Source organism: Chiloscyllium plagiosum, chromosome 14 (assembly GCF_004010195.1).
Source record: "Chiloscyllium plagiosum isolate BGI_BamShark_2017 chromosome 14, ASM401019v2, whole genome shotgun sequence".
Taxonomy (NCBI): domain Eukaryota; kingdom Metazoa; phylum Chordata; class Chondrichthyes; order Orectolobiformes; family Hemiscylliidae; genus Chiloscyllium; species Chiloscyllium plagiosum.
This window is the reverse complement of record NC_057723.1, coordinates 53625510-53653312: the sequence shown is the minus strand read 5'-3', so window position 1 is coordinate 53653312 and position 27803 is coordinate 53625510. Positions and strand designations below refer to the sequence as shown.

The 27803-nt window shown below is 41.8% G+C and overlaps 1 protein-coding gene across 8 annotated transcripts in view; it reads right to left on the bottom strand.

Annotated features, from left to right (window-relative positions):
- The window catches only part of ablim3 (actin binding LIM protein family, member 3), a 343093-nt gene that overhangs the window by 79510 nt on the left and 235780 nt on the right, over positions 1-27803 (bottom strand). For all 8 annotated transcript variants that reach the window (XM_043703813.1, XM_043703816.1, XM_043703818.1 and 5 more), the window contains exon 7: positions 21431-21518. In XM_043703813.1, the coding sequence (XP_043559748.1) occupies positions 21431-21518 (88 nt within the window). The remainder of the gene's footprint in view (positions 1-21430; positions 21519-27803) is intronic.

Genomic DNA, 27803 nt, shown 5'->3' with positions numbered 1-27803 from the left:
CATAGCAATTCAACATTAAACAAATGGTGTGTATCTGCCAGTTGAAGAACACAGGTAAATATGAGAAACACCCTTTTTTTTTGGAGAGCAAGAGTTGTTCAGACTTGCATCAACATTTTTCCACTGAAATATAATTTAGTGCAGTTTTAGAAACCGATTGCAGGACACAAGTCATGTTAAAACATATCCAGAAATTGCAAATATTTTCTACACATTCAGATAATGTGATCAGTTGGAACTTGGAAGATACTTTATTTGACAAAAACAAAACCGTATGGCAATGTATATTGAGAGTTCAAGATTGGAGCCTCACCAGGAGAGTGCTCTAATAATCAAGACCAGAAGTGACAAACTCATGGCTGAAAGTTTCAGCATCTGAGTTGTGGCAAGGCTTGGAATGAGTGATGTTAGAGATAAAAGTAGGCAGATTTATTAATGGAGTGCCACTGGGCATTTTACAGAAAGCGTGACAAGATATGGAGAGGCTGCCTGCATCCAGGAGGTGAGAGCTGACATTTGCAATTAAACAGTTCATTTCATGTTGCAATGAGTGAGCCCCTGCCACACGGGGAGGCCACTGGATCAATGGGCACAGTCTCTGCTACAAACAACAGGCACAAGGCATCATCAGCCAAACTAGGAGTTATGGGCAAGGAGGGTAGCAATCATGACCCCAAGAAGCTTTCCAGAAGACTGCATTCTCACACCCCAGGACTTTTGTTTTAACTTAACTTTTTGGAGGCTCCACATCTCCTGCATTCCTCAGCACTGCTGACGCTTCCAAACCGCTGGAAGTGTGATTGGACTGGTAACAGCAGGAGCCCATCCACCAATTTAATTGGATGGTGGACCACAGCTGAGTAATGAGGCTGCGACCTGGAGTAAAGTTTCTGAGCAAGCCCTTTGGCCAGCAAATGCAGGCTTGTGATTAACCTTTTAGTATAATTAGAGGGTCCTGATACCCCTCATGAAAATTCAATTAGTAGTTTAGTTTTTCTCAATTGAGAAAACATTTTCAGATTTACTACTGAAAAAAAATAGTAATATGCTCAGCAGAAGAGAATGGAGACAACACTGATTGAAACTCTTATCTGCCCATGATACTGTTAAGAGACAGAGACAGACAACTGAACCAAATCAGCTTTTCTACCTCTGTATTCACAACAGGAAAATTAAAACCTTTAAAGACTCAAAATTGACCCCAATAGTTCCAAACTAGAATTTTAAATAACCAATTCCACACTGCGAATAATCAATTCTCAACACTGGTTTATATCTTCGACAAAAGATTTAGCAATTTATTAACAGTACAGTATCCATAGCAGAGTAAAAATTAAATGACAAAGTAATCGAATTGGTTCACGCTATAAACAAAAAAAACCCTTTGTTTTCAGCTGTTTTCATCCTAAACATGGACAAACAAACTAAATGCTGCTAAGGGATAAATAAAATAACATAACTAGCCAGATTACTTCAGAAGTTTTCACAATGCATTGTTCCAGAGACATAAATGATGGTTTCTCAGTTGATTTTCTGAGCATGTCGATCACGGTCATCTTTATAGTTCACTCAGATAAAGGCAGTGATACTTAAAACTTTGTTTTCTATTCTCTGAGCTTCCAAGAGCTGTTGCTAGGAGGTTAGGCAGGGAGCTTTCAAACCTTCATGCTGTCCCATCAATAGCCAGATTCCTTTTTCACAAAGAACAGGCCAAAGCCCAATTCAACTTCTGGGCACTTTCTGACAGATGGATTATCTCCTCCAAGAAATCTTAGTTACCATTCAACTGCTTGAGTCTTTTCTAGACTTGCTGGAACCAATTCTCAGTTATTAACCTGGTTAGTAGCCATCTTCTACTATCTGTTTAAATGTAATGCTCTTCCTGATTGATAAAGCATCTGTAGAAGCATTTGATCAGTAACCAAGCTGCAATTAACTTCCAGGCTACACCTCATGAATAAACAAAAGGTTTTTGGCCTGTGTTTCTTTTAACCCAAACTGCTACCCACAGTCCAAATGTCATCTTTAGCTCACAGTTCCAAACCAACATTGATAAAAGATTAAAAATGGAAATTATGAAAAAGTCATAGAAGTTCTAACAATATTTATATTTTGATTACCACTAGCTTTTCTATTTTGGCATTGTATGCTTATTTATTTAGCTTCTTTCCAGCCATCTTCAGGTTCTTCAACAGTGCATAAATGTTAACGTCAGGAGCTGGTCTGGTCACAACTCCTTAATATAAGTAGTTAGACAGTGAATTTATCCTGAGTGTTGAAGCTGGGCTGGCTGGCTGCCTGCCTGCTGTGAGGGTCTCCTCACTTTTGAAACTCGGTCTCACTTGCAGCTGGAATCTGGCCTCATCGAGCCAGCCTGTCATTTATCAAACTGCCACAATAATCAGGCAGCCCTGTCACCCTCTGGGTGAGGGCGAAGTACCTTCCAAGGGCGAAAAGCACAGTAATTTAGAGAGTGGGGAATCAGAGTGTCAGTGAAAAACACTGGGATGATGAAGCACTGCCATTCCTTCCATCCTTCCAAAAATCAAGTGAAGTTTGACGGTGGGATCCTTAGGTCAGACAGATATATGCAAACTATATGGTTGCCTAGCACAGTCCAAAAATTGAAATCAATTTTGGAAGAACAGCACAGCAGAAGGATAAGTTTTTTAACTCCCATCTCAGGATCCGTGATTATGTAATCAGTATTTTGGTGGTGATAGAGCAGTAACCCCATTTTCTAATCATAAACACTTAATTTCTGCTTAACATGGGATCTATTCATTAACCCCGATATCATGAGAATTACTTCACACTTAGACTTTTAGACTTTCCTTTCTTTACATTGTAATAGCTACTAATTTCCACTGGACTCTGATTTTATGGATAATTCCATTAGCTCATGCTTGAAATTACAACACTTTCTTAGGAATATTCAGTTGTAGTGACAAAGGATTTGTGGCCTAAACTCTTCATTTTCTGCTACCTCCAGAGGCAGCAATTATTTTGTCATCTTATTTTCATTTGAAGAAAAATGAAAGCAAGGTGTTGTGGACTTGGCCTGTTATCACATCCCAATTAGTCTCACTCCTGTGGTGATAGTGTAGGAGAGTGGAATAAATTGCACAGCTTTTCCGAGGCAGCATAGTCATGATAGATTGAAAACTGCCTCCTATGCTGTGTGAATTTACAACTCCATGAAATGTCTGAAAAATACTCCAATGACTTCACATGTCATGGAATAAAGTAAATTCCTGTAGATATATTTGGAAAAGATATTGCTCTAAGCTTCCTAAGGTATTACACTCAATTATGGATCTATTAGTTGCTTTCAATATTGATTAAGCAGCTAATAACAAAAGCAGAGTGCTTGGTTTTCTCTGGACCTTATGAATGATCACAACTGAACTTAAAGCTTTCTTCTAGCAATACATTTGCAACATCATGGCAATGCATTACTTTACTAGTATAAATGGAGCCACTTAATGTGGTGTTAGATTCTCATTCTAAGGATAATGTGTAATGAGGCAGACTTTATTAGAGAGCTGAAAAAGTGAAGGAATCCCTAGAGGGCAGTAACCATTGTATGTTCAAATTCATCTGCAGTTTGAGAAAGAGAAGCTGGAGTCAGATGTCATGGTACGAGAGTCGAGTAAAGATAACTATAAATATACAAGGGAGGAAATGGCCAGAGTTGATTAGAAGGAAAGATTAGCAGGGGAGTTAGTGGAGCTGCGATGGTAGGCATTTCTAGGGGTAATTCAGGAGGTACAATAGAAATTCATCTCAAGGAAGAAACATATCAAGGGGAAGATGAAGCAACTGAAATAACTGCATAGAGGCCAGTATCCCATTACCAAGTCACCCTTATGTACAGAGGATCAGCCTTTGAGCTGGCTGTCAGGACCCAAACTGGAGACCTATTGAATCTCCTGTTTTTATTTTATTAAAAATTTACAAAACATTAAACAAAGTTTACAAAAAAGTTAACATTTACAGCTGTATACAAGAGATAGCAATTTTACAAGAGAGAAGAGCTGCAAAACCAGGCTCCAAACCATACCATTCAACTAGTTTACAGGAAAAGGAGGACAAACCCCAAATCCCAGTTTAAAGCAGGACAAAGCAGTAACAATAACATTTGTTGCTAGAGACAATCCGGTTATATAAAAACAATGCATACAATACAGACCCAGCAAGCCCACATCCCTCATCTTCCAGCCACTCTAAGGCAGACCACCCCATGCCCCTTCCAGTTCTGTCCACCCCGACATACTTTTCAACCACCTCTAGGACAGCCCACACTGGTGCCCACCTGGGGTGACAGTTCTGAGGACAGCCTACCCACATTCCAGCTCTGCCTGCCCCTACATACCATTGGGCTCTCACCCACCCCAATGTGGGATCTGATCCGCAGACTACCCTGATACCTTATGGCCACCTCTAGGCCAGCCTGTCCTCTTCCCCAGGGAAGACAGCGTGCAGGGTAGTCCACAAGCCTTCTATATCTCAGCCTGCCCCTAAACACCTTCTGGCTCTCGGCTGTTCTGACACCTTCTGACCACCTTTAGGACAGCCTGTCCTGATACCCCTTCTCAGGGCAACAGCACTCAGAACAGCCTACCCACCTTCTGGCTCTTGAGGTGATGCATCAGGGTGGCCTACCCACCCTCTAGCTTTCAGGACAGCCTACCAACCTTCAGGTTCACAGGATGGCCTACCCACCGTCTGGCTCTTGGTGACAGCTTTCAGGATGTCCCATGAGCCTCCCAGACCCAGGGGCACAAGAGTGCAGGTGACAACCCCAACAAACCACATGACAGTCCATCAATTAAGTCCTTTCTGGCACATGGAGTCCATTAACAGTTTTCTTCAATCCATTCCCAGGCACGGAGTCCACTCCAGTGCAAAGGGCATTGTCAGGAATACAGTCCACTCCAAACTGCAGAGTCCGTTGCTAAAAAACAGAGTCCACAACCAAGGGTGGAATCCACTTCCAAAGGCAGCAAACGCACACCCCACAGCACACAGGAGTTCAGTCTCCATGGAATCCTAGCACATCCTTGGAGAGCCAGGGCCACTCACAGGAACAGTACATTTTAACAGTGCAGTTAATGCAGGGGTTTTGGTCCACTCCTGAAGGAAAGGTTTTCTTTCAAATTCCAGGATACAGCAAGTGCTCACCTCCCAGCGTGCACACATTCTTCAGAGGCCCAGTCCCAGGGCTAGGCCTCCCCACAGGAACAGCTCCTCTGGTAAAAATGTATGTCTTCCACAAGGGCTCAGTCCAAACACCAAAAAAGTGAAGACATACAAAAAAAACAAACTAGAGTCCAAGGGCTAAGCCCTACCATAAAATCCACATTTTCTCTTTTCTCCTTTTGAGAAAAAAGGGTAACAGACTAACCAGCCAGTGAAACAACAATCCTCTAATGAGAACTGAGTTACACCTGAAACACATTGTTAAACTCCTGATGCACACAATCACTCCTCACTAAAAGGAATGTCAGTTAACGGAATCCCAAATCCAGAATCTCCCTCCAGAAATAAAAGGGGAGCAGAAACCAACAGTAACACTGACTGTAGTACCAACCAGCATAGAGTCAGTCCCCTAAATTGAGGGGACTCAATCTCCAGTTTATTTTTCTGTTTGTAATATTTTAACAAAATTACAAAACAGTTTAAAAACTTAACATTTACAGCTATATACAACAGCAATTTTACAAGGGAGAGGAGCAAAGCTAAACCTGAAACTGTACCGTTCAACCATTTTACAGGGAGAGGAGGACAAACCTCAAATCCCAGTTCCACTAAAAGACAGCGACAATGACATTTGTACATAAATCCAGTTATATAAACAGTACATACAATACAGACCCAGCAAGCCTCCATCCCTCCTACCTTCTGGCCACTCGAAGGCAGCCCGCCCATACACCTTACGGCTCTCGCTCCACCCCATGCCCCTTCCAGTTCTCGGTCTGCCCTGACACCTTTCGACCACCTCTAGTGCAGCCCGCCCCAGTACCCACCTGGGGTGACAGTGGTCCAGATGGCCTACCCACCTTGCGGCTTTACTAACCACCCTCCGCACCTTTCAACCACCTCTACGGCAGCCCGCCCCGGTACTTGCCAGCGAGACAGTGCTGAGGACGGCTACCTGCCTTCTGGCTCTCCGGCTGCCCCCATGTACCATTGGGCTCTCACCCACCCCGATGCACCTCCGGCCAGTGCGCTATCCTGGCACACCTTTCAGCCACCTCTAGGAGAGCCTGTCCCCTTCCCTGGGACAAGCCTGCCGGATCCCAGCCCACCCCCTACGCACGTTCTGGCGCTCGGCTGCTCTGACACCCTTCGACCTACTCTAGGATAGCCCTTCCTGATTACCCCTTCTCGGGATGACAGCGCTCAGAACGGCCTACCCACCATCTGGCTCTCAGGGCAACTGGCATCAGGGTGGCCTACCCACCCTCCGGCTCTCAGGGCGACAGCTTTCAGGACGATCCATGAGCCTCCCAACTCACAGTAAGGCCTGCCAGACCCAGGGACACAAGATAGTGTAGGTGATAGACCCAGGAAACACCACAATACAGTAGTTAATTACCAAAAAAAGTCCTTTTTGGTACACAGTCCAAATCTATACAGTCTTCAAAATATAGAATCCATTTCCAGGAAGAGTCCACTCTAGTGTACAAAGTGCAATGTCAGAAACAGAGTCCACTCCAAACTGCAGAGTCCATTGTTAAAAGGAGTCCACAACCTAGGGCAGAATCCACTCCTGAAGGCAGCAAATGCACACCCCCACAGGCGTTCAGTCTCCATAGAGTCCTGGCCCAGTCTTGGAAAACCAGGCCCAGTCACAGGAACATAGTACTGGTGCAGTAACTCAGGATTTGGTCCACTCCTGAAGGAAAGGTCTGCTGCCAAACTCCAGGATACAGCAACTGCTTACCTCCCAGCACACACAGGTGCTTAATCTTCAGAGGCCCAGTCCCAGGCCTCCCCACAGGAACAGCTCCTCTGGTAAAATGTATTCATTCCACAAAGGCTCAGTCCAAACACCAAAAACAGTGAAGACACATTAAAAAAAACAAAGGAAACTAGAGTCCAAGGGCTAGGCCCTACCACAAAATTAACATTATCCTTTTCTCAAAAAAGTGAAAAAAAGAGTAACAGGCTGTAACCAGTGAAACAACAATCCCCTTATGAGAAGAGTTTCACCTGAAACACATTGTATGCATCAGGTTAACAATCAGTCCTCACTAAAAGGAATGCCAGTTAACAAACTGGCTAAATAATTCAGCCAGTTCAGAAATCAGGTTTTTTTTCCACCCTCCAAAAAAAAAGAGAAACTGTAATATCAGCCAGCAGAGTCAGTCCCCTAAATTGCAGGGACTCTGAATCTCCTGTTTATTTTTTTTTCCTGATTTTTTTTTTTAAATTTTATTAAACAAATTACAAAAACAGTTTACAACAAAGTTACATTTATAGCTGCATACAAGAGACAGCAATTTTACAAGGGAGAGGAGCAGCAAAGCCAGGCCCCAAACCCTACCATTCAAACAGTTTACAGGGACAGGACGACAAACCTCAAATCCCAGTTTCACATAAAGATATAAAGAGACAACAGCAATGACAGTTGTACATTACACAGTACTGTTACATACAAAAGTGCAGACAATACAGACCCAGCAAGCCCCCATCCCTCCCACCTTCCGACCACTCTAAGGCAGCCCGCCCCTACCCACCTTCCGGTTCTCGGTCCACCCCATGCCCCTTCCAGTTCTCGGTCCGCCCTGACACCTAATCGACCACCTCTAGGACAGCCCGCCCCGGTAACCGCCCGGGGTGACAGCGGTCAGGACAGCCTACCCACCTTCACTAACCACCGTCAGCACCTTCCGACCACCTCTGGGGCAGCCCGCCCTGGTACATGCCCGGGGTGACAGCGCTGAGGACGGCTACCCACCTTCTGGCTCTCGGTCTGCCCCTACATACCATTGGGCTCTCACCCACCCTGTTGCACCTCCGACCAGTGGGCTATCCTGGCACACCTTTCGGCCACCTCTAGGACAGCCCGTCCTCTTCCCTGGGACGACAGCGTGTAGGGTAGCCCACAAGCGTTCCGGATCTCAGCCCGCCCCTACGCGCCTTCTGGCTCTCGGCTGCTCTGACACCTTTCGACCACCTCTAGGACAGCCCATCCCGATTACCCCTTATCGGGACGACAGTGCTCAGAACAGCCTACCCACCCTCCGGCTCTCGGGGTGACAGCTTTCAGGACGACCCATGAGCCTCCCAGCTCACAGCAAGGCCTGCCAGACCCAGGGATACGCAAGACAGTGCAGGTGATAGATCCAGGAAACACCACAATACAGTTAGTTACCCCAAAAAAGAAAAACTCCTTTCTAGTACACAGTCCAAATCTATACAGTCTTCAAGATATGGAATCCATTTCCAGGAAGAGTCCACTCCAGTATACAATGTGCAATGTCAGAATTAGAGGCCGCTCCAAACTGCAGAGTCCGTTGTTAAAAACAACCAAGGGCAGAGTCCACTGCTGGAGGCAGCAAATGCACACCCCACCGCACAGTGTTCAGTTTCAATGGAGTCCTGGTCCAGCCTTGGAGAGCCAGGCCCACTCACAGGAACACAGTACAGATGCAGTTAACTCACAGGGGTTTGGTCCACTTCTGAAGGAAAAGTCTTCTCCCAAACTCCAGGATACAGCAACTGCTCACCTCCCAGTGTACACACGCGCGCGCGCGCGCGCGCACACACACACACACACGTGTTCAATCTTCAGAGGCCCAGTCCCAGGGCTAGGCATCCCCACAGGAACAGCTCCTCTGGTAAAATATATGTCTTCCACAGGGCTCAGTCCAAACACCAATAAAAAGTGAAGACACATACAAAAAACAAAAGAAAACTAGAGTCCAAGGGCTAAGCCCTACCACAAAATTAACATTGTCCTTGTCTCAAAAAAAAGAGTAAAAATAGACAAGAGAGTAACACACAGGCTGTAACCAGCCAGTGAAATAACAACCCCATAATGAGAACTGAGTTACACCTGAAACACATCATGTGCATCAGGAGTTTAACAATCAGTCCTCACTAAAAGGAATGCCAGTTAACAAACTGGCTAAATAATTCAGTCAGTTCAGAAATCGCTTGTAATATTAAAAAAAATTGCGAGAGTTTTTTTTAGATACCTAAAAAGTAAAAGAGGCCAGAGTGGACATTGGACTACTGAAAAATGAGGCTGCAGAAGTAATAATGAGGAACAAGAAATGTGAAGGAACTAAACAGGTACTTTGCATCCGTTTTCACAGTGGAAGGCACCAACGACAGAGTAAGGGGGCAGAGGTGACTTGTAGACATCAATAAGGAGAAGTCGCTGGGAAGCCAGAAAGCCTAAAGGTGGATAAATCACTCAGAATGGATGGACCACACTCCGGAGTTGTGAAGGAGGTAGCTGAGGATGTTGGAGAGGCATTGATGGTGGTCTTTCAGGAATCAGAGAGGATCCCAGTGGACTGGAAAATGGCTAATATAACATCCATGTTTAAGAAAAGAAGGAGCCAGAAGACAGAAAAGTATAGGCTGATAAACCTGACCTCAATTGTTGGCAAGATTTTAGAGTCCAATATTAAAGATGAGATTGTGGAGTAATTGGAAATACTGTACATGGTAAAACAAAGCTAAATCAGCGTAGCTTTGCCAAAGGGAGGTCATGCCTGTCAAACCTGTTACAATTTTTTAAGGAAGCAATGAGTGAGTTAGACCAAGGAGAAGATCTTGGACAGGACGCCGCATTGGACTCTGCTAATTAAGAGCCCATGGTGTTAGGGACAACTGGGGGGGGGGAGGTACAAAGAAATATACAGAAACTGAAAAAGGAGAGCCTATTTTTTATGTTCTTCAGTTTATCAATGACCATATACAGCTAACTATGAAACAGCAAGTTAATTATCTTCTTTGGAGCTTAGAAACAAAAGATATCAAAAGAAGCCCAATAGTATCATCAACTGAATAGTATGAAGCATTACATCACCTTGAAAATGTGATAGTTTTATATAAAGGTCGACGTTATTCTGCAAATACTTTTACAAGTTTCTGAACTTGTTTCTGAGATATTCACCAATTAACTCCATTACATATTGTGGATAAGCAAACTTACAAGACAGCAACTAGATGCTTTGAAAAACTACTACAAGAACAAGTTTAAGAGTAGAATTATTTTTGTGACAGTTTGGTTACTTATATCTACTGCTCCCATTAAGTAGTGCACATATTGGTCAATGAAAGATTCAATGAGACAGCACCTTGAAAATAATTGGTCAGGTATAGCAGTGAAATTTTAAAGATATTGTTTGTGGCTATAAATCATGCTATTTCAGCTCATAGATATTAAAATATTCCACTGAGAAAACATTTAATAAAAATGTATCAGAAACTATTATTTTCCCAATACCATGGATATTTATCACAGAACCTGTACAACTGCATTGTCAATCATACAATTCATTGAAGTGAATGAGAAGTCACAGACAAACTTACAATTGGGCCAATCTCTGTGAAACCTCTCCCCAGATACTAAAGTAATGGAGAGAAAACTCCAAGAAATCAATCTAACATTGCCATGAACATTATTCAGCTCTGTCCAGTTATATACATGTGGGATTTCCATTGCCTTAGCAATGTCTCAGAACAGAACAATTTTTATTTTCTTACTCACTGGAAACTATTCTGATTCACTGGAATCAAAATCAAACATGTTTATTATTTACGATTACTCTCCTATGATCACAGATGGGGTAAATATTTGTGTGCATTACCCAAAGTATTTTATACAACATTTAATCACGTCTTGTTTGGGATTTGTCAGGAACATTTGAATCTCACCTACCTCACCACTCCATCCCCTGCTCAGATTTTGAAAGGATGGACAAGGGATCGTAATTGGGTGGGAATCAAAAATGTAATTTCCTGACAGTGAGTTAAAATTTGATTTTTGTTTTATTTTACTATTTTTCTCATCAACTTGTTCAGAGATATTATTACACACCTCTGAAGTAGGTGGGACTTGAACTCGGGCCTTCTGGTCCAGGGATGGGCACGCTACCATTGCTCCACAAAAAGGCCCTCACTAGGTTAAAGTTTTGATATTAAGTCTTCAAAACCTTTCATGTGTATCAATTTTCCTGAGGCTGACAGGTAACCTTATAAAGGTTTATAAAATCATGAGGAGCATGGATGGGGTAAATAGACAAGATTTTTTTCCATGGGGTGGGGGAGTCCAAAACTAGAAGGCATAAGTTTAAAGTGAGAGGGGAAAGATTTAAAAGGGACCTGAGGGGCAAATTTTTCATGCAGAGTGTGGTGCGTGAATGGAATGAACTGCCAAAGGAAGTGGTGGAGGCTGGTACAACATTTAAAAGGTATCTGGATGGGTATATGAATAAGAAGGGTTTAGAGGGATATGGGCAAAATGCTGCCAAATAGGACTAGATTTATTTAGGATATCTGGTTGTCATGGATGAGTTGGACTAAAGGGTCTGTTTCCGTGTTGTACATCTCTATGACTCTATGCAATCTTGTTAGGCATAAACAGAGAGCATGTGTGTTCACAAACGTGATGATGTAGTTGAGGTATTTGCCTGGTGAGGTAGATTTCTTTCTCCAAGCTCTGGTGAGCACAAACATCTTCAGTAATCTGGCTCCTGTATAACCAAGCATTTCTTTGACCAGTGTAAGGGGTAAAGCCTGACTGGGTCAATCAGATCATGAGAAATCTCAGTTAGATATGTTTAATGTAAAGGGTTTTATGTTGTCTTCATATATTTAATTATTTCTGTGCAATTAAGTTTAAGGATTGGGGATACTTGGATTGTTTTTTAAATTTGAGTCAAAAATTGAGGCGCTGGAAAAAACACAGCAGGTCAGACAGCATCTGAGGAGCAGGAGAGTTGACATTTCAGGCATAGGCTTTTTTAAACTGTCGATGAAAGGACAGTGAAACTTTAATTTTTAACAAGGCATTTCCTGAAAACCTCATGGTTCAGATAAATGCTTTGTTGCTTGAACCCATTTCAGGGAGAACACCTGACTACTTTATGAATTGGTTTTATCGCTTTTCTGTTTGAACAGTATTTTGGAGGTTTGGACCTTGTTTGAATTTTCATTCCAAGGAAGCCAGCTACAAAACAAGCTGCTCAGTTCATGTTCCCTGTTTCTGTAGTGAATTCATTGTGAAACTTGATTGTCCTCTTGAAGAACGATGGAAGGCTTCTTGATACTGTATTTTCTGAGCAAGTCAAGATACCAGGGACAACTGCATATGTTTGATGAAACTTGTCTTCACATGCCAGAATATCAAACCAGCAGTCTTCTGAACTTCTCAGACCTTAACTTTTTGATCTTCAAGAACTATAGGTGGAATCTTTCCAGGCCCTGAACACAACGTAGGCTATGGTGAGAAATTTAGGAAAACTGGATGAGATGTTGAATTATAGAATCTGTACAGTGTGGAAGCAGGCCATTCGGTCCATTAGGTCTTCTGAACAGCATCCCACCCAGACATCCCTTTGCCCTATCCCTGTATTTCCTACAGTTCCCATGGCTAATCCACGTAGCCTGCACATCTTTGGACTGTGGGCAGAAACCAAAGCACCCAAAGGAAACCCACACAGACACGGGGAGAATGTGTGTGAGACCGTTCTTGATGTTGAGATCAAAATATTGCATTTTCCAAAGGTATTCATATGTCAAGATATAATTCTTAAAAGTGAGCTGCGAGAGGCCATTTTGGATGCCTAGCATCAATATCTCAGAGCACAGTCCATGGGCAGCAATCACATGCATTTCACATACATTGATACATACCAGCCATTATTCCCTTTAAACTGTGCTGCCGTACAGATGCTCCAAAGTTCCTTGAGGTTCTATGTACACTGAGCAGTGTGCTGACACAATGACTCCCAGTTTAGGAAGCTGATGCTGTGTCTGGACCTTTGAGGTCCGGATACCGAAAATGATTTTGGAGGGAGTATTGGTGCCAGACTCATCACATCATCATGGCATACATTTGATCACTCACAAAAAGATTCTGCACTTCACTGCTGCATTTGAGCCCACCGGCAAACCTGCTGTAAGGACACTTTATGCATAAGGGCAGGGACACAGCATACAAACTGGGCCGAACAGCATCTCTTGGTACCAACTCATTTGTGCCTCCCTAGATGCTCACAGCATCCCTGCCTTATCTTTTTGGTTTTAGTCCAACAGGTTTATGTGAAAGTACAAGCTTTTGGAGCACTGCTCCTTCGTCAGGTAACTAGTGGGCAGAATCATAGGACACAGAATTTATAGTAAAAAAATCAAAGTGTCATACAACTGATGCGATGTATTGAACAAACCTAGATTGCTGTTAAGTCTTTAATCATTCGAATAAGTTGCTGGTTTCGATTCATTAATATGTATATCCCAGAACTTCTTTCAAATCACATTCCTGAGATAACCTAAGGTTTTATTTAATAAAAAGTGATATCTCAACTCAGGTAATGCATTAAAAGTGTGAGGTTAGAGTCTATATGTGTTCCAACCTTGAGTCAGACTGGTTCTATTTCCAAAGTAGGAATTTATAAAATGTCACATTGATTGACTGCCTACAGATTGTGTACTTTATAACATAATAGAATGTATCTGCAAATAGAAATCTGCAAATGCAAATTCAACCCATGGACTTACATGTGTGTGCGTGTGCGTGTGGCATGTGAGGGAGAGAGAGAGAGAGTGTGTGTTTCTGTGTCTTTGTGTGTGTGAGAGAGAGAGTGCGTGCGCGCGCATGTGAGCACATGCTTGAGAGAGTGTTTGCACGAGTGTGATGGAGGATATGCTTGTGAAAGAGTCTGCATGTGTGTATCTGAGAGAGAGCGTGAGTATGAAAGAGGGTCTGCATGAGTGTGTATGTGTGCTTGTGTGTGAGTGTGCGCGTGAAGTGTATAATGTAGTGGGGTCACCTGTAGTACAATATGAACCCAAATCCCAGTTGAGGCCATCCTCATGGGTACCAAACTTGGCTATCAGACTCTGCTCAGCTACTCTGTGTTGTTGCGTATCCCAAAGTCTGCCTTGGAGGACGGTCACCTGAAGATCCAAGGCCTAATGTCCTTGACCACTGAGGTGTTCTCCAACTGGGAGGGAATATCATCGTCTGGCGATTGTTGCATGGTGTCCATTCATTTATTATGTAGCATCTGCTTGGCCTTGCCAATACACCTTGCCTCATGGCATCCTTGCTTGCTGCATATGAGATAGACAATGTTGACTGAGTCACATGAGCACCTGCCATGTACATGGTGAGTGGTGTCCATACGTGTAATGGTAGCATCCATGTGATCACACTGACATGTCTTGCAGTGGTTACCATGACAGAGTTGTATGGTATTGTGGTCGATATTGTCCTGAAGGCTGGGCAATTTGCTGCAGATGTCACCTTTTTTTAAATAACAACTTAAGTTACCTCAGGAGTGTGACTTGAAAGAAGTTCTGGGAATTACATATTCATGAATCGAAACCTGCAACCCATTCAAAGTGATTAAAGGCTTAACAGCAATCGAAGTTTGTTCAATACCTCACATCAGTTGTATGATACTTTGCTCTTTTATTATAAATTCTGTATCCTATGATTCTGCTCTACTAGCTACCTGATGAAGGAGCAGCCCTCCGAAAGTTTGTACTTCCAAATACACCTGTTGGACTATAACCTGATGTTGTGTGATCTTTAACTTTGTCCACCCCAGTCCAACACTGACACCTCCATATCATGGCATCTCATTCATGATAGGGGCGAGGCCTAATTAGGCCAACCAGTTCATGAGAAGCCTATGTGGTCTTAATTGTTGTTAATTGTAAAACTCATACAGTGTAAGTGATGAAGAATGACTGGGTCAACAACCCTGCTGAAGAGCTGCACCCACACTGGCTGATTGCTGACCAGGGCATGGAAGCAGGATTTATTTTAAAAGATTCAGACAAAGGTGAATTAGGTAGAATGGCATTTTAGGAAATGGCACTTTAAGGGCATGGTTATCAGGGCCGTGGAATGATCATTAGGAATGGAGAAAGGAGATTGGGATGCAGAGAGAAAAAGCAGTGAGAGCGGCAAATGGGACAAAGAAGATTGTGAGCTGCACATTTAGTGGGGAAACACCATGGGGTAACTAGGTGCGCTGGGGTGGGAGAAAGGACTGATTAATTGAATAAGAGGTGAGAGTTAAAGGCTGGCCATTAGCATCTGGGTGGGAGTGTGATTAGTGGGAATAGCAGGAATATCATTGGAGATAATGGAAAAGGTATAAGTCCTGGGGGGATATTGTGAAACAACAGAGGAGATGCCAGAGGAAACGTGAAATCCTGGAGATGAAAGTGATGGAGAGGAAAGGTATTGTCTAGATGGGTAGGATAAAACATGAATAAATTTAATGCAAAATTAACATTGCCGGTTTTCTCCTAGGTCAGCTCATAAAAGGCTTTGCAAAAATAATGTAGTACAAATAAGAGAAACCATGTTGTTTTTTTTGTATGTGTTCTTAGGTACCTCAATCATACCCAATTGAGGGAAATAAATAAATAGCTGAAAAATAATAATTTGCGCTCAGTTATGGGTTTAGCACTTAAGAGAAGCACTTACTGTAGGATAAAGGTGAATAAGCTCAACAAAGCCCTGGCACCAACATCCCAAGCACATCCAACTGATTCATTTAGTTCTGAGAAAAAGGGCAGCTAAGAATCATCAGAGGTGGTGCAGTGGGGAATACTGTTCCATATGCAGTTATGCAGGTGTGTTCACAGCTCAGTCACTCTGAAAACTAAGGACATGGGGATCAAACTGTTAAGCCCAATTTTTGATCCCTGGTCAGGTGCGCAGAGATGGGAGTAATCTGGATCTGTGAACCTGACTTTAATCCAGCCTTCTCACATTCAGTCCAGGTACAGGCTGCAATAGGAGTGCACCCAGGTGACCTGGTAAAGTGGAGTGGACTGAGTGGAAAGTCTGCCTTGAGTTTCCATCATTGTTGACAAAAGTTAAATGAATAAAATATATTATCCTTCAAGTATCTATCTCTTTATACAAATCCCAAAGACCTTTATCCATCCTCCATGGACACGCATATGCAAAATTCACCTTAGTACCTGCTCCTATGTACCAACTTTTCACCCTTCACCTACCCCGCCAACTTCCCTAGAACAAGAGCCCATGCACATGTGAGAACAAATAATGTTCGAAATTTAAAGTTCTATATTGCATAAAATACTCCAGTGAACAATGCACTCTCAGCCATACACACATTTTGAAGGTTTTAACAGTCTTGACACTTCTTGACAGGTTGATACTTCTTGACAGGTCAAGAGAGCAGTCTTGTCTGTACAATAACTGTATTGAGATGTCTTGACAAGTTGGGTACTCCAAGAGGTTTACGTACCTTTTATATACAATGTTCTCCACAGTTAACAATCCCAAAAGGCACATGACCAATTCCTCCTCCATACGCAGAAGGATCCCTGACCCCAGCCCAAAAGAAGCCATAACCCCAAACTTCAAAATATCCTGGAGCATATTTGTTGGGATACTGTGGGTGCTCAAAAGAAATACACTGAGAACATACCTGCGTATATCTTTCCTAATCTCTATACTCTAGGATATAATGATTTCAAATTTAGATAAGAGTGAAGAAAGCTGATCATTTAATAGCCAACTGCCTCTTTGAAATGTTCTCTGGACTGCCCCCAATCCCTCTCCTGTGAAAATGGGAACTGTTCCCTTCAGGGACACAACTTGGGATTTCTGATTCCTCTGTCATTTTGTCACAGCGGTGATGTTCTCTGTGTAGAGAAAAATCTGGATTACAGGGAATAATGAAGGCCATCAAGGGTCAGATTGACCTACTTACCATATGCTTGGAAAAGCATGTAAAGATGAAGGCTTTCAATATTTTGTCAATGGTAGAAAGAGGAAGTGGAAAACTGGTCATGTGATATGAAGTCTGCACCTCATTGGCCATAAGGCAGGCTTTCATCCAACACATGAGCAGCCTAATAAGGGTCCAAAGGGCAATTTGACTATGTCAAGATCTCAAATAGAAAATACATATCTCATTTCCAGGAATCCATTTGTTCAGGGCACGATGGACAAAAGTCTTTCTTGTTGTTGAGAAAGTGTATGAAAAATGGTGGAGGGAATGTTTGGGAATGAAATGCAATCTGTTCTAACATTTAAGAATCTGTTCTCCAGTTTAGGTGAAGTCATGTGATCTCTACTGCGAGGATTGGGGCAGCTATCTTGCAGCCAGTTTCAAAACAGTTATTGTACAGACAAGACTGCTCTCTTGACAGCATGCAACATCCCTCATTACCATCTGCAAGCCAGGCTCATCCAAAATTCCAGACTAATTGCTAAGCCTGTGTTCCATAACTACATCTTCCTTGGGACCCACTGCGATCACAGCAGAGGCTAATGCTCAATCCTGGCACTGCTGGGAGAACATAGCAGCAGTCCCGAGCAGGTTGGTCAGCTGTGCCTTACAGGGAGTCTTCCTCCTAAATGGAGTGAAAGACCCATTCTGAAACAATTACAGATGTTTCCAGCAAAATATCACTGTGGGGCACCTTGGGCTGTGGTGGTTAAGCTAGTGACTGAGTTTTCAGTTGGGTGAAGCAGGGAATATAGAAGAACCCAGTCCCTGACACTATCGCAGTCCAATATCTTCACAGCCTTACTACTTTAGAGCTCTGGATTATTAGTCTAGTCAAATCATCTCCATCCTACTGTCACCCATGTTAAAGTGATAACCAAGTCATATTATTACATACTTGTCAGTTTTATTTTTATTCAGGTTCAGTTTTATTTTTATCCAGGTTTTAATAGTCCTGATGATGTGTGACAGGGGGTATGAATACAAAATTAGTTTATTACACATCTTCTCTACATCTGTCTGATGAACTAACATGATGAGGGAGGATTTTAACTGTTGACTTGCTGTTTATCACATGTAAGATAGATGACTGGTGGTCAAAAGATGACTGGGCGGCACGGTGGCACAGTGGTTAGCACTGCTGCCTCACAGCGCCAGAGACCTGGGTTCAATTCCCGCCTCAGGCGACTGACTGTGTGGAGTTTGCACGTTCTCCCCGTGACTGCGTAGGTTTCCTCCGGGTGCTCCGGTTTCCTTCCACAGTCCAAAGATGTGCAGGTCAGGTGAATTGGCCATGCTAAATTGCCCGTAGTGTTAGGTAAGGGGTAAATGTTGTGGTATGGGTGGGTTGCGCTTCGGCGGGGCGGTGTGGACCTGTTGGGCCGAAGGGCCTGTTTCCACACTGTATGTAATCTAAAAAAAAAAGTTTAATGGGGTCCTTGTAAACCATTTGTACCTGGAATCAACTTTATGCAGTGTCTTTAAATTGGTGTCCAGCACTCATAGGAGTTTGACTGCAATGTTGAGGAGTAAAACAATGAAGCATGTTCAGGACACACCAGTTCCAATTTCTTCAAGTACAAGAAGTTCCTTCGGGTGCTACAAAACATCTTCCTGGAGATGACTCATTCTCACTCTTCTTTCACTCCTTCCCAATACACTTTAACTTCTTGCTGCTGGCAGTAGTGTGTAGTTGTTTGATCTTCCTCCTCTCTGATTCAATGAGCTGCAGAAACAAGGCTATTTGGCACTGACAGCTCGCTGAGAATATGTTAGCATGGTCCACCCACAACGTACAAAAATCCTTATGTTTCAATAGAAAACAGAAAGATTAAAGCCACGATATACTGTGATCAAATCTTCCAGTTTCAGATTGTCAGAATTTGGATGGTCTGTTGTGTGATAGGATGCTGCAGATATCCTGCTGCGCTGACATATGTGAGAATTATCTCAGAGCTTTCAACTTCTGATGGGTAGTTCTCCTGCTCCCTGTGACATTGTGCAAGTGCCTCTAACCCTGAGTTAAAGCCTGAAACTTTGGGCAGTTATATGGTATTTACCTGGATAATAATCCAGGAAATATTAGACAGGTAAAAAGCTTGGCTAAATCTTCTGATAAGATTGGACTACACTCTAACTGACCTACCTAAAGACCTGACTCGAATATCCTAACTCCCGCACACCTGACTGTTCCCTGAGCTGACTACCTTCTGATCACCAGATTACCCTCCCTGACTGGTCCTCTCAACAACTGGACTATTCCCTTCACCTTACAACCTCTCTCCACTTCCCAACTGTGCGTGCAAAATGACAACTCCTCCCAATCACCCATCTCAACTAACCCTCTGATCTGACTAACCTCCCAACTACTTCCTGGTCTGACTAACTTCTCAAGAACCTCTTGATTTGACTAACTTCTCAACTAACCCCCGATCTGACTAACCTCTCAACTATCTCCCGATCTGAGTACTAACTAACCTGTCCACCCACTATAACCACCTCACCATCCATCAATGTTCAAACTGGACTTGCAAACATCACATGGCTGATGGTGCTGTAAAATGGGGGCATGCTCTGTCCTTCTCTGACTTGACTCCTTTTCAACAGATTTTTACTGAGGTACATGGTACACTGAGGTACACTTCTGTGAAAGCTAGGATCACAAGACCCACCCCAGAAGACATATGTAGTAGTGTCCAGTCTGGGGAATTTACAAGCAGAAGTAATAATCTGCTTGTAACTGCTGCTCAGCAGAAATGAGCCATGGTATTATCTACATAGATTTTTTTTCAGTATATTTTTCCACTTCCTTTCAAAATGTCTTTACATACATGACATCATGAATTTTTAATCTGTATTTCTTTTGGATCTGGTCCAAAAAGAATTGGTGCTCTTGTGAGTCTGAGACAATGTTGTGCATTCTTTTATTCAACATGGCAGCTTAAGGAACATGTTTGATTTGGCCAAACTTCACTCAATGAATATTGCACCCAGAGTCTTATGGCAAGAGAAAATATTGAATTCTGTTTAGTATAATACCACCTAGTATGTATAAGAATTCTGTTTAGTATAATACCACCTAGTATGTATAATATTATGATCAGAAGCAAATGTCGACAGGCACATACTTTGAGAATGATGAAACAAAACATGATATATTAGATGAAGTGAATTACTGTATGGTAATCTTTTACTGATTTCCACCCAAAAGTCAATTACTAATCATTTCTGTGAATGTATTAACACATCAAGTTCAAAGCTATTGAATGCAGGAAATCATGCAAATGGATAAAAATTCAGATGAAGGGAGTAAAAATACTGGCTAGTTTTTAGACGAGTTGATTTGGATTTATGCTTTGAAACCTTTTCACATTTATAAATTAGGGAGGGCTATTATGGTGACAAGGCAGGTTATGCATGTGCAATATGTTTGACCAACATGTGAATGCAAGATATCTTAACAGATGAAGTTTAACCCATAGAGGAGTGCAGAACTGCATATAGACAGAATGAAATGAGAACCAGTTTTCCCATTTACTGCCATTTAGAAACAACTACTGTGGAGGACGTGTCACACAGTAGCTTGATGGGGTTCAGTGTTAATTCTGCAGTCCCATCTGTGCAAATTTCAGAGGAGGTGGTTATATTGCTCCAAATTATAAGGAGGGAGGTCATCTAAGTATATCATGTTGTTTCTCATGTTAAAGGAAAATGCCTGTAAAACATGTAAATAATGAAGAATCAACCAGCAAAACTTAATAACGTCATCCCCTGTGAGGGTGGGCTGGAAGGAGGGGGAGGGAGGCCATAAAATGGGATGGAAAGTCATGTGATCTTACCAGATCTTCTCCATTAAATCTGGAACAGAAAGGCCTGAGGATTGCTTTCCCACCCTGAAGCCACTTGAGGCCTGTAAGTAGTCAATTAAGGGTCACATAAGGGCTTCAGCAGACCAGCAGTGCAGGTTTGGGTGGGGACACTGCCATGACACGTGGACAACTGGCACATATATTCAGATTGTGGGGGGGTGGTGGGAGGGTCCTCCTGCTTGGTCATCTTGTCCCAATAGAGAGACTAGTCAGCATCAAAAGATATGTACCAGGAAACCCTCTCCTTAGGGGAATACAACAAAACTAGAGGCCATCCATATAATATATCTACCAAGAAAGGAAATAGGGAATTCATAGGAAGCCAGAGAGCTTTCCAAGATGACAAATGTAGGACATGTGACTGCAACAAGTAGCTAAAGTGAAAAATACAGATATATTTAAGGGAACGCTAGAAAAGAAAATGGGAAAGAAGGATATAGAAGGTAATACTGATGGGGCCAGATGAGGAAAGATTGAGTGGTGGGGTAGGAGATCAGTTCAAACAGAGTAATCATGCTGGCACCACCTTTTTGGCAGGATAGCCTGTATCCATGTTGAATATTGCCTGTAATTTTACATAAGTCATACCTGTGAGGTACATTTCCTCTCCCTCTGTGAACATCTGGTGACATCTGACACACCTTGCACATGTTGGGTGGTAATGCTTGCCTCCTGCCTACAAAAACAACACACTTTATTAGTAAATTTTGTTAGCTTACCTTTTAAGTAAATTTCAACTGATTCCCTTTTGAGGCATATGGATCCCCCTACTTGCTTTTCTTCTATGTATACTGAGTGTGATGTTTACACTAAGTGCTACATGGAAAATCTGCCATTGTTCTCTGAGTTGTTACTATACAAGAATTTATCCAAAGCTTGTACTTTCCTGTTTTTGAGTTGATTTATTACAAATTTCAAAATTCTTTCTAAATCTTTCAGTGATGATATGAATTTCACGCCTCCACACCACTTTTCCCTGCATCAGTGTCATTCTTTATCTCATCTTACTGCAGTTAAGTTTGTCAGTTAAAATAACAGAGGCATAGATGCTTTCATATATATTTATTTCTATACCTCAGGAAACTTTTTAAGTACTTTAATTATTGTGGAAGTAAAGAAGATGCTAGTGTGACTGAGGATTTGATCTCTCAGTGAAATATCGGCAAATGTGAACGCAAGAGCTAATTGCATAACACATACTTATTTTCAGTGGGAAATCAAACTTGATAACAAAAGGCCCATTAAATGGCTAGTAAAGATCAACAGGAGAAGTATTAGTGAATCAATGTGTGCAGGCAAAATAGTTTTCTACTTCCTAATTCTCAAAAATACCTGGTTGAAAATATTATGCATCAACATGAATAGTTATTACAGATTAAGTTAATATTCATAAATGCACAAATGGCTTACAGTATATCATGTACATTTTGCAATGAATCAGAATCCAATTAAAGTTGTTGAAGTAAAATTTCAAACTTTAATACTGCAGGAAAGGGCAAACCGGTGATTCATAGTGTTCTACATCTAAATGGAATAGAACTGATGGAAATAATTCACTTATCAGATGTGAGAAAATTTATAACTTTTCGGAAGCTGCTGAGTTTAGTTTTCATATGTGAATAATTGAACAGACAGTTTCAATGTACGTAAGTTGTTTTATACTGTTGAGGCTTGAGATCCATAAACAACAACTGAAATGTTGTTTGTATTAAACAGAGTTGGGGGGTTCTATATAAAATAGTAAAGTTTGGACAAAGTGAGGGCTGCAGATGCTGGAGAGTCAGAGTTGAAAAGTGTGGTGCTGGAAAAGCACAGCATGTCAGGCAGCATCTGAGGAGTAGGAGAGTCGACATTTTAGGCATAAGCTCTTCATCAAGAATGTTTGGTCAACCAGATGGACAAAAATGGTACTTGGGGAAGAGTAGAGGAGCTATCTCTGGTATCCTCAGCAATGCCTTTCCCTTGGTCAACTTTACCAGTCAGAGCTGAAAATGTGTTGCTGGAAAAGCGCAGCAGGTCAGGCAGCATTCAGGGAACGGCTTATGCCCGAAACGTCGATTCTCCTGTTCCCTGGATGCTGCCTGACCTGCTGCGCTTTTCCAGCAACACATTTTCAGCTCTGATCTCCAGCATCTGCAGACCTCACTTTCTCCTCAAAGATTTACCAGTCAGAACCTTATCTGGTCTTCTGGGAGCATCGCTCCCTCTCCATTGTGGGCATAAACCTGGTCATCAGTACTTTATGCTGATTATAATGATGTGGTGTAGCATCTCTTTTCTAAAGGACACAACTTTAATTGATCTTTCAAGGTATATGAACATTCAGAGTCCACTCTCTCTATTGTATATTTGCAAAGAAAACACATTTGACCACCAGAAATGCTCAGCACAGAGGCCTTGAGACTTTGAGGGAAAAGGAGTGGGCAGGTCCTGTTGCGTGGTTCGCTGAACAGACTGTCAAATTAGGTTTGACAGAATGCCTCAACACTAGAACTTTCCAACAAGCACCAAGAATTTGCTTGGCTAGTGGTGAGAAGGGCACTATCTGTGAGGTTGTTTATGTACGCCCAGTCGATGTGTGCCACCGCACGCTGCCCTTGAAGCAACTATGAGGGGTTTGAAACTGTAACATATCTCCAACTGAAATGTACCTTTGTGAAGTTAGTCTGGAGAAAGATGCAGTTTTTTTTTGTTGATGTTCATCCAGAGCAGCTCCATGATGCAGGACTATACTTGTTCCCTGGGATGCAAACCGAGTCAAACATCGATTGTGCCTGGAGGACCATCAGCTCGGTGAAATATGCTCTTTGGTCTGCCCAAAATTTGCTGGTCTGCCAGAGCAAGGAGTTGACCCCAACCAAGTGTAGCAGACTGGCACATTCCAAGGTCCAGGACTCTGTGCTGAGGGATCACTAAAACTTGGGGCAGCTGTCGCCATGGCGCAGTACAGAAAGACCAATGCCTGGGGTCTTCCTGCTAGAGGTAAATGGGGGTCCGTACAGTTATTGGATCCTCCCAAAGTCTCAAATATATGTAAATATTGGTATTGTGTGAATAACAGAGGTCCTTGGTTCATTGGATAGAGACAAAGTCCAATATTTTGTTTGTTTACTTGACATACAACTGTACAGAGTTGAACTCCATTTGTGACTATGAATATATACAAATATCTTTTATGAATTAAGCATATTTTTGAAATAATAAAGTTAACTGGTCATTTTCATATTGTGAGAGTTTGCTGAGTGCAAAGTAGTGGTTACATTTCTTATTTTGTAACAATAAATACACTTCAAGTACTTAATTGGTTGCAAAGTGCTTTATGATGCTGAGATCATGAAAGATGGCATATATATGGAGGTTTTCTCTTTCTTCCTTGGAGAAAACAGAAAATTTATCATGGTCCATGTTGGTAGTTGGTGCTGGGAATTTATGCGAAGACTTTGTGAGATCACAGCAAAGTACTTTATGCTGATTATAATCATGTGGTGTAGCATCTCTTTCCTAAAGGACACAACTTTAATTGATCTTTCAAGGTATATGAACATTCAGAGTCCACGATCTACCTTGCACATATTGACGCTGTACTTAAAATAAAAACTGGTTCTGAATCTTTTATATAGAATTCTTAAAAGTGCAATCTAGATATTTAATTTAAATCAAAATTCACAGATTGATAAAAAGAATATACCCTATGCTTTCTTACAGTATTAAAATTATACTTTCAAACATTTTCTGGCAATAATAATGTTGTAACAATGCTTATCAGTTCTTCCACTTATTATGAATATTCAATAAACTGTTATCTGAAGCTTGCCACTTAAATGGATTTATGGTAGCTCATGTGTCAACACACACAATAACTTTTAACTTAATACTCCACAGATGAGATGCCATTGTCAGAAATTATAAATAGATCACCAAACTGTAAATATTATGTGAGCAGGTACTTAATGAATTCATTCCCTTCCCATATGTATTGCTACATTAATAAAGGCAGATAATGATTTATTAATCAAAGGGCATCAAAGACTGATAATTAATATCATTACCAATTTACTCCAGTAACTCTTCACCATTCACTGTTGCTAATACGCACTCTTGCTTAAGCATTAATGTTTCAACAGTGAAATGTGTTTGACAACATATATCTGTGCCATGCTTAACTATGCACATTCCTACATATATGAAAATATGTAGCAGATCTGATCAAAACTGGCAATTCAATAAATTATTTAGAAGTTTACCATGATGTCTTTTGGATATTTTAATCAAATATTTAGACATGTTATGACACAACACTAGGGCAGGTGGGACTTCAACCCTGACCTTCTGGCTCAGAGTTGGGTACATTATCACTGTGTTAAAAGAGCTCTTGGAAACAATGGCACCCAGTATGATGCTCAAACTCAGGACCCCGAGATCAAGTTTCATGCTCTGCTGATTAAGCTAGCCTGGCATATGGTATTTTCTAAATTTCAAAATTGTCTATTTATTTGCATCACATTTAGACATAGTTATTGATGATTCAATTTAAATCAGGGTTAAAGATTTGCATTCAATAAATGATAGAATTCTCTGAGGACAATGATAGGAGTTTCTTACCAGTAATCAATTCATCTAAGCATAAGTCAAATTTATCAGCTAAACTTTCTCCTTATTACAGGATATCCTAAATGATGTCCTGTTCAATAGTACTCAGGCAAGTCCAGTACAGCTTTGCTTATAGTCTGCTGGACAGAAGAATGCACATTGAAAATGATAGATTAAAACCAGGAGAAACACGAACAGTGCAGTTCTATATTTAAACATACAGCTCTGGAGGGCTGATTAGCAAAGATGTGAGGTGGCCCCTCTGGGGAGAAGAATGTTAACATAAGTTAAATGCTGAGAATAGGCATTTTATGGAAGCATGACCAATATATTTTGTCATTTCTTCCCATTTCCCCAGAGAAACTTCGTTTTTCTTTTGTGAGCTATTTAATGTTGCATATTACCCTTCAGTAAGGAGTGAGGGCTCATCATAATCTCTATAACTAAGGCTCCGCCATCAGCTAGCACAACATACAATTCCCATTGAGCATGCTAGACAATTTCAAACACTTTCAAAAGGCTTCATAACCACTTCATTTAATTTTACAATTGGATAGTCGAAGTCAGCCCCAACGGAAGAAACCTGAATCAAAGACTGGATAATTTGAGTTTCCCAGGCCATTTTTGTCTTTGGGAAGCATTTGATAACATATTCCCCTCTTTTGTAGGTTCAGGACTGAGGAAAAATTAATTATTTTAGGTTCCTAGAGTTCCATAGAGTAAATAAATGAATATGGATCAATCAGAACAGAAGTACTGAAATGCCTCTTCACACATTAAGTGACTGAAGTTGGAAAGTCTCTCTTTGAAAAGCATTCGGTGCTAGCTTAATTAATAATTTTAAATCTGAGATCAATAGATTACTGAGGATATTGATCGACATTAAATCAAGACAAGTGGATGGGGTTAGAGAGCAACCATCCTCTTTTTGAATGGTGGAACATGCTCAAAGGCCTGAACAGTTCTCCAGTTCTTTTTAAACTAAAAATAAATTGGTCGGTATTTTCCCAGGTAAAGGGAAGTCAGGCTTTGGGATGCATGGATGGAATTAAATTCCCAGAAGTTAAGTCAGGTCAGGAGCTCAGCATCATCCTGTCCTCATCCAGAATTGAAAGCAAGGAGAGCTCTCCTGTGTAGTTGTTGAGTTTTTTATTAAAGAGCACTCAAATACGGTGTTAAACAATTATGCCCTGTTTTAATCAAGGATGCCACTCTAACAGGCTAGAAACCAATTTACGAGCTGTTTGAGAACTTACCAGTTTGATGAGAGCAAGTATAGAACAAGTAGAGCTTCTATAGTGAAACCAATGGGTTACTTTCTCAGAGAATATTTTTGCTAGTTGACAGATAATTGCTCACCTGACCAAAGTCACTTCATTTGTCTGGCACATCATTCACTTTGATGCATTTCCCTGCTTTCTGCCAGGCAGAGGGTAAGCTTGTTGGACACATGGGAGAAACAGTGCTTCAGGAGGTTCAGGCTCTCATGGCAGGCCCTTGCTGATGTATAAATACTACTGAAACTGTGCGGAGTTGGCATTGCTTAGCTTTCTGCCTCTTCAATATGTTTACATTTCTGCATAGTATTTAATTGCCATTGAGCATTTTAGATTAGATTAGATTATCAACAGTGTGGAAACAGCCCCTTCGGCCCAACAGTCCACACCGACCCTCCGAAGAGCAACCCATCCAGACCTATTTCCCTCTGACTAATGCAATTATGGGCAATTTAGCATGGCCAATTCACCTGATCTGCACACCTGTGGGAGGAAACCGGAGCACCCAGAGGAAACCCACGCAGACACGGGGAAAATGTGCAAACTCCACACAGACAGTCGCCCAAGGCTGGAATTGAACCTGAGCCACCATGCCATCCCATTGGAATCTGGTCACTTTTATACTGTTGCTGTTTTCAGGTGAATCAAATTTCTTTTCTCGTAATTGTGAATTGGGCAATTTTCAAAACCAGTCTGCAAATTAAACTGATTTAATTAGCACTTTGTTACAGACTGAATTAGCAGCAATGCTTTCTTAGTATAAAGTCATTAGTCAAAACAATAAGAATCACTTGTATTGGCAGACCTTTTCTCATTTATCCGATACTAGTGAAAGTAAATTTCAAAAGAACAAGTGTCGTCATAATAATTTGTACAATTTCATACAGAATTTAAGGTGATGGTACATTTCGAGTGGGCGGCACGGTGGCACAGTGGTTAGCACTGCTGCCTCACAGCACCTGAGACCCGGGCTCAATTCCCGCCTCAGGCGACTGACTGTGTGGAGTTTGCACGTTCTCCCCGTGTCTGCGTGGGTTTCCTCCGGGTGCTCCGGTTTCCTCCCACAGTCCAAAGATGTGCAGGTCAGGTGAATT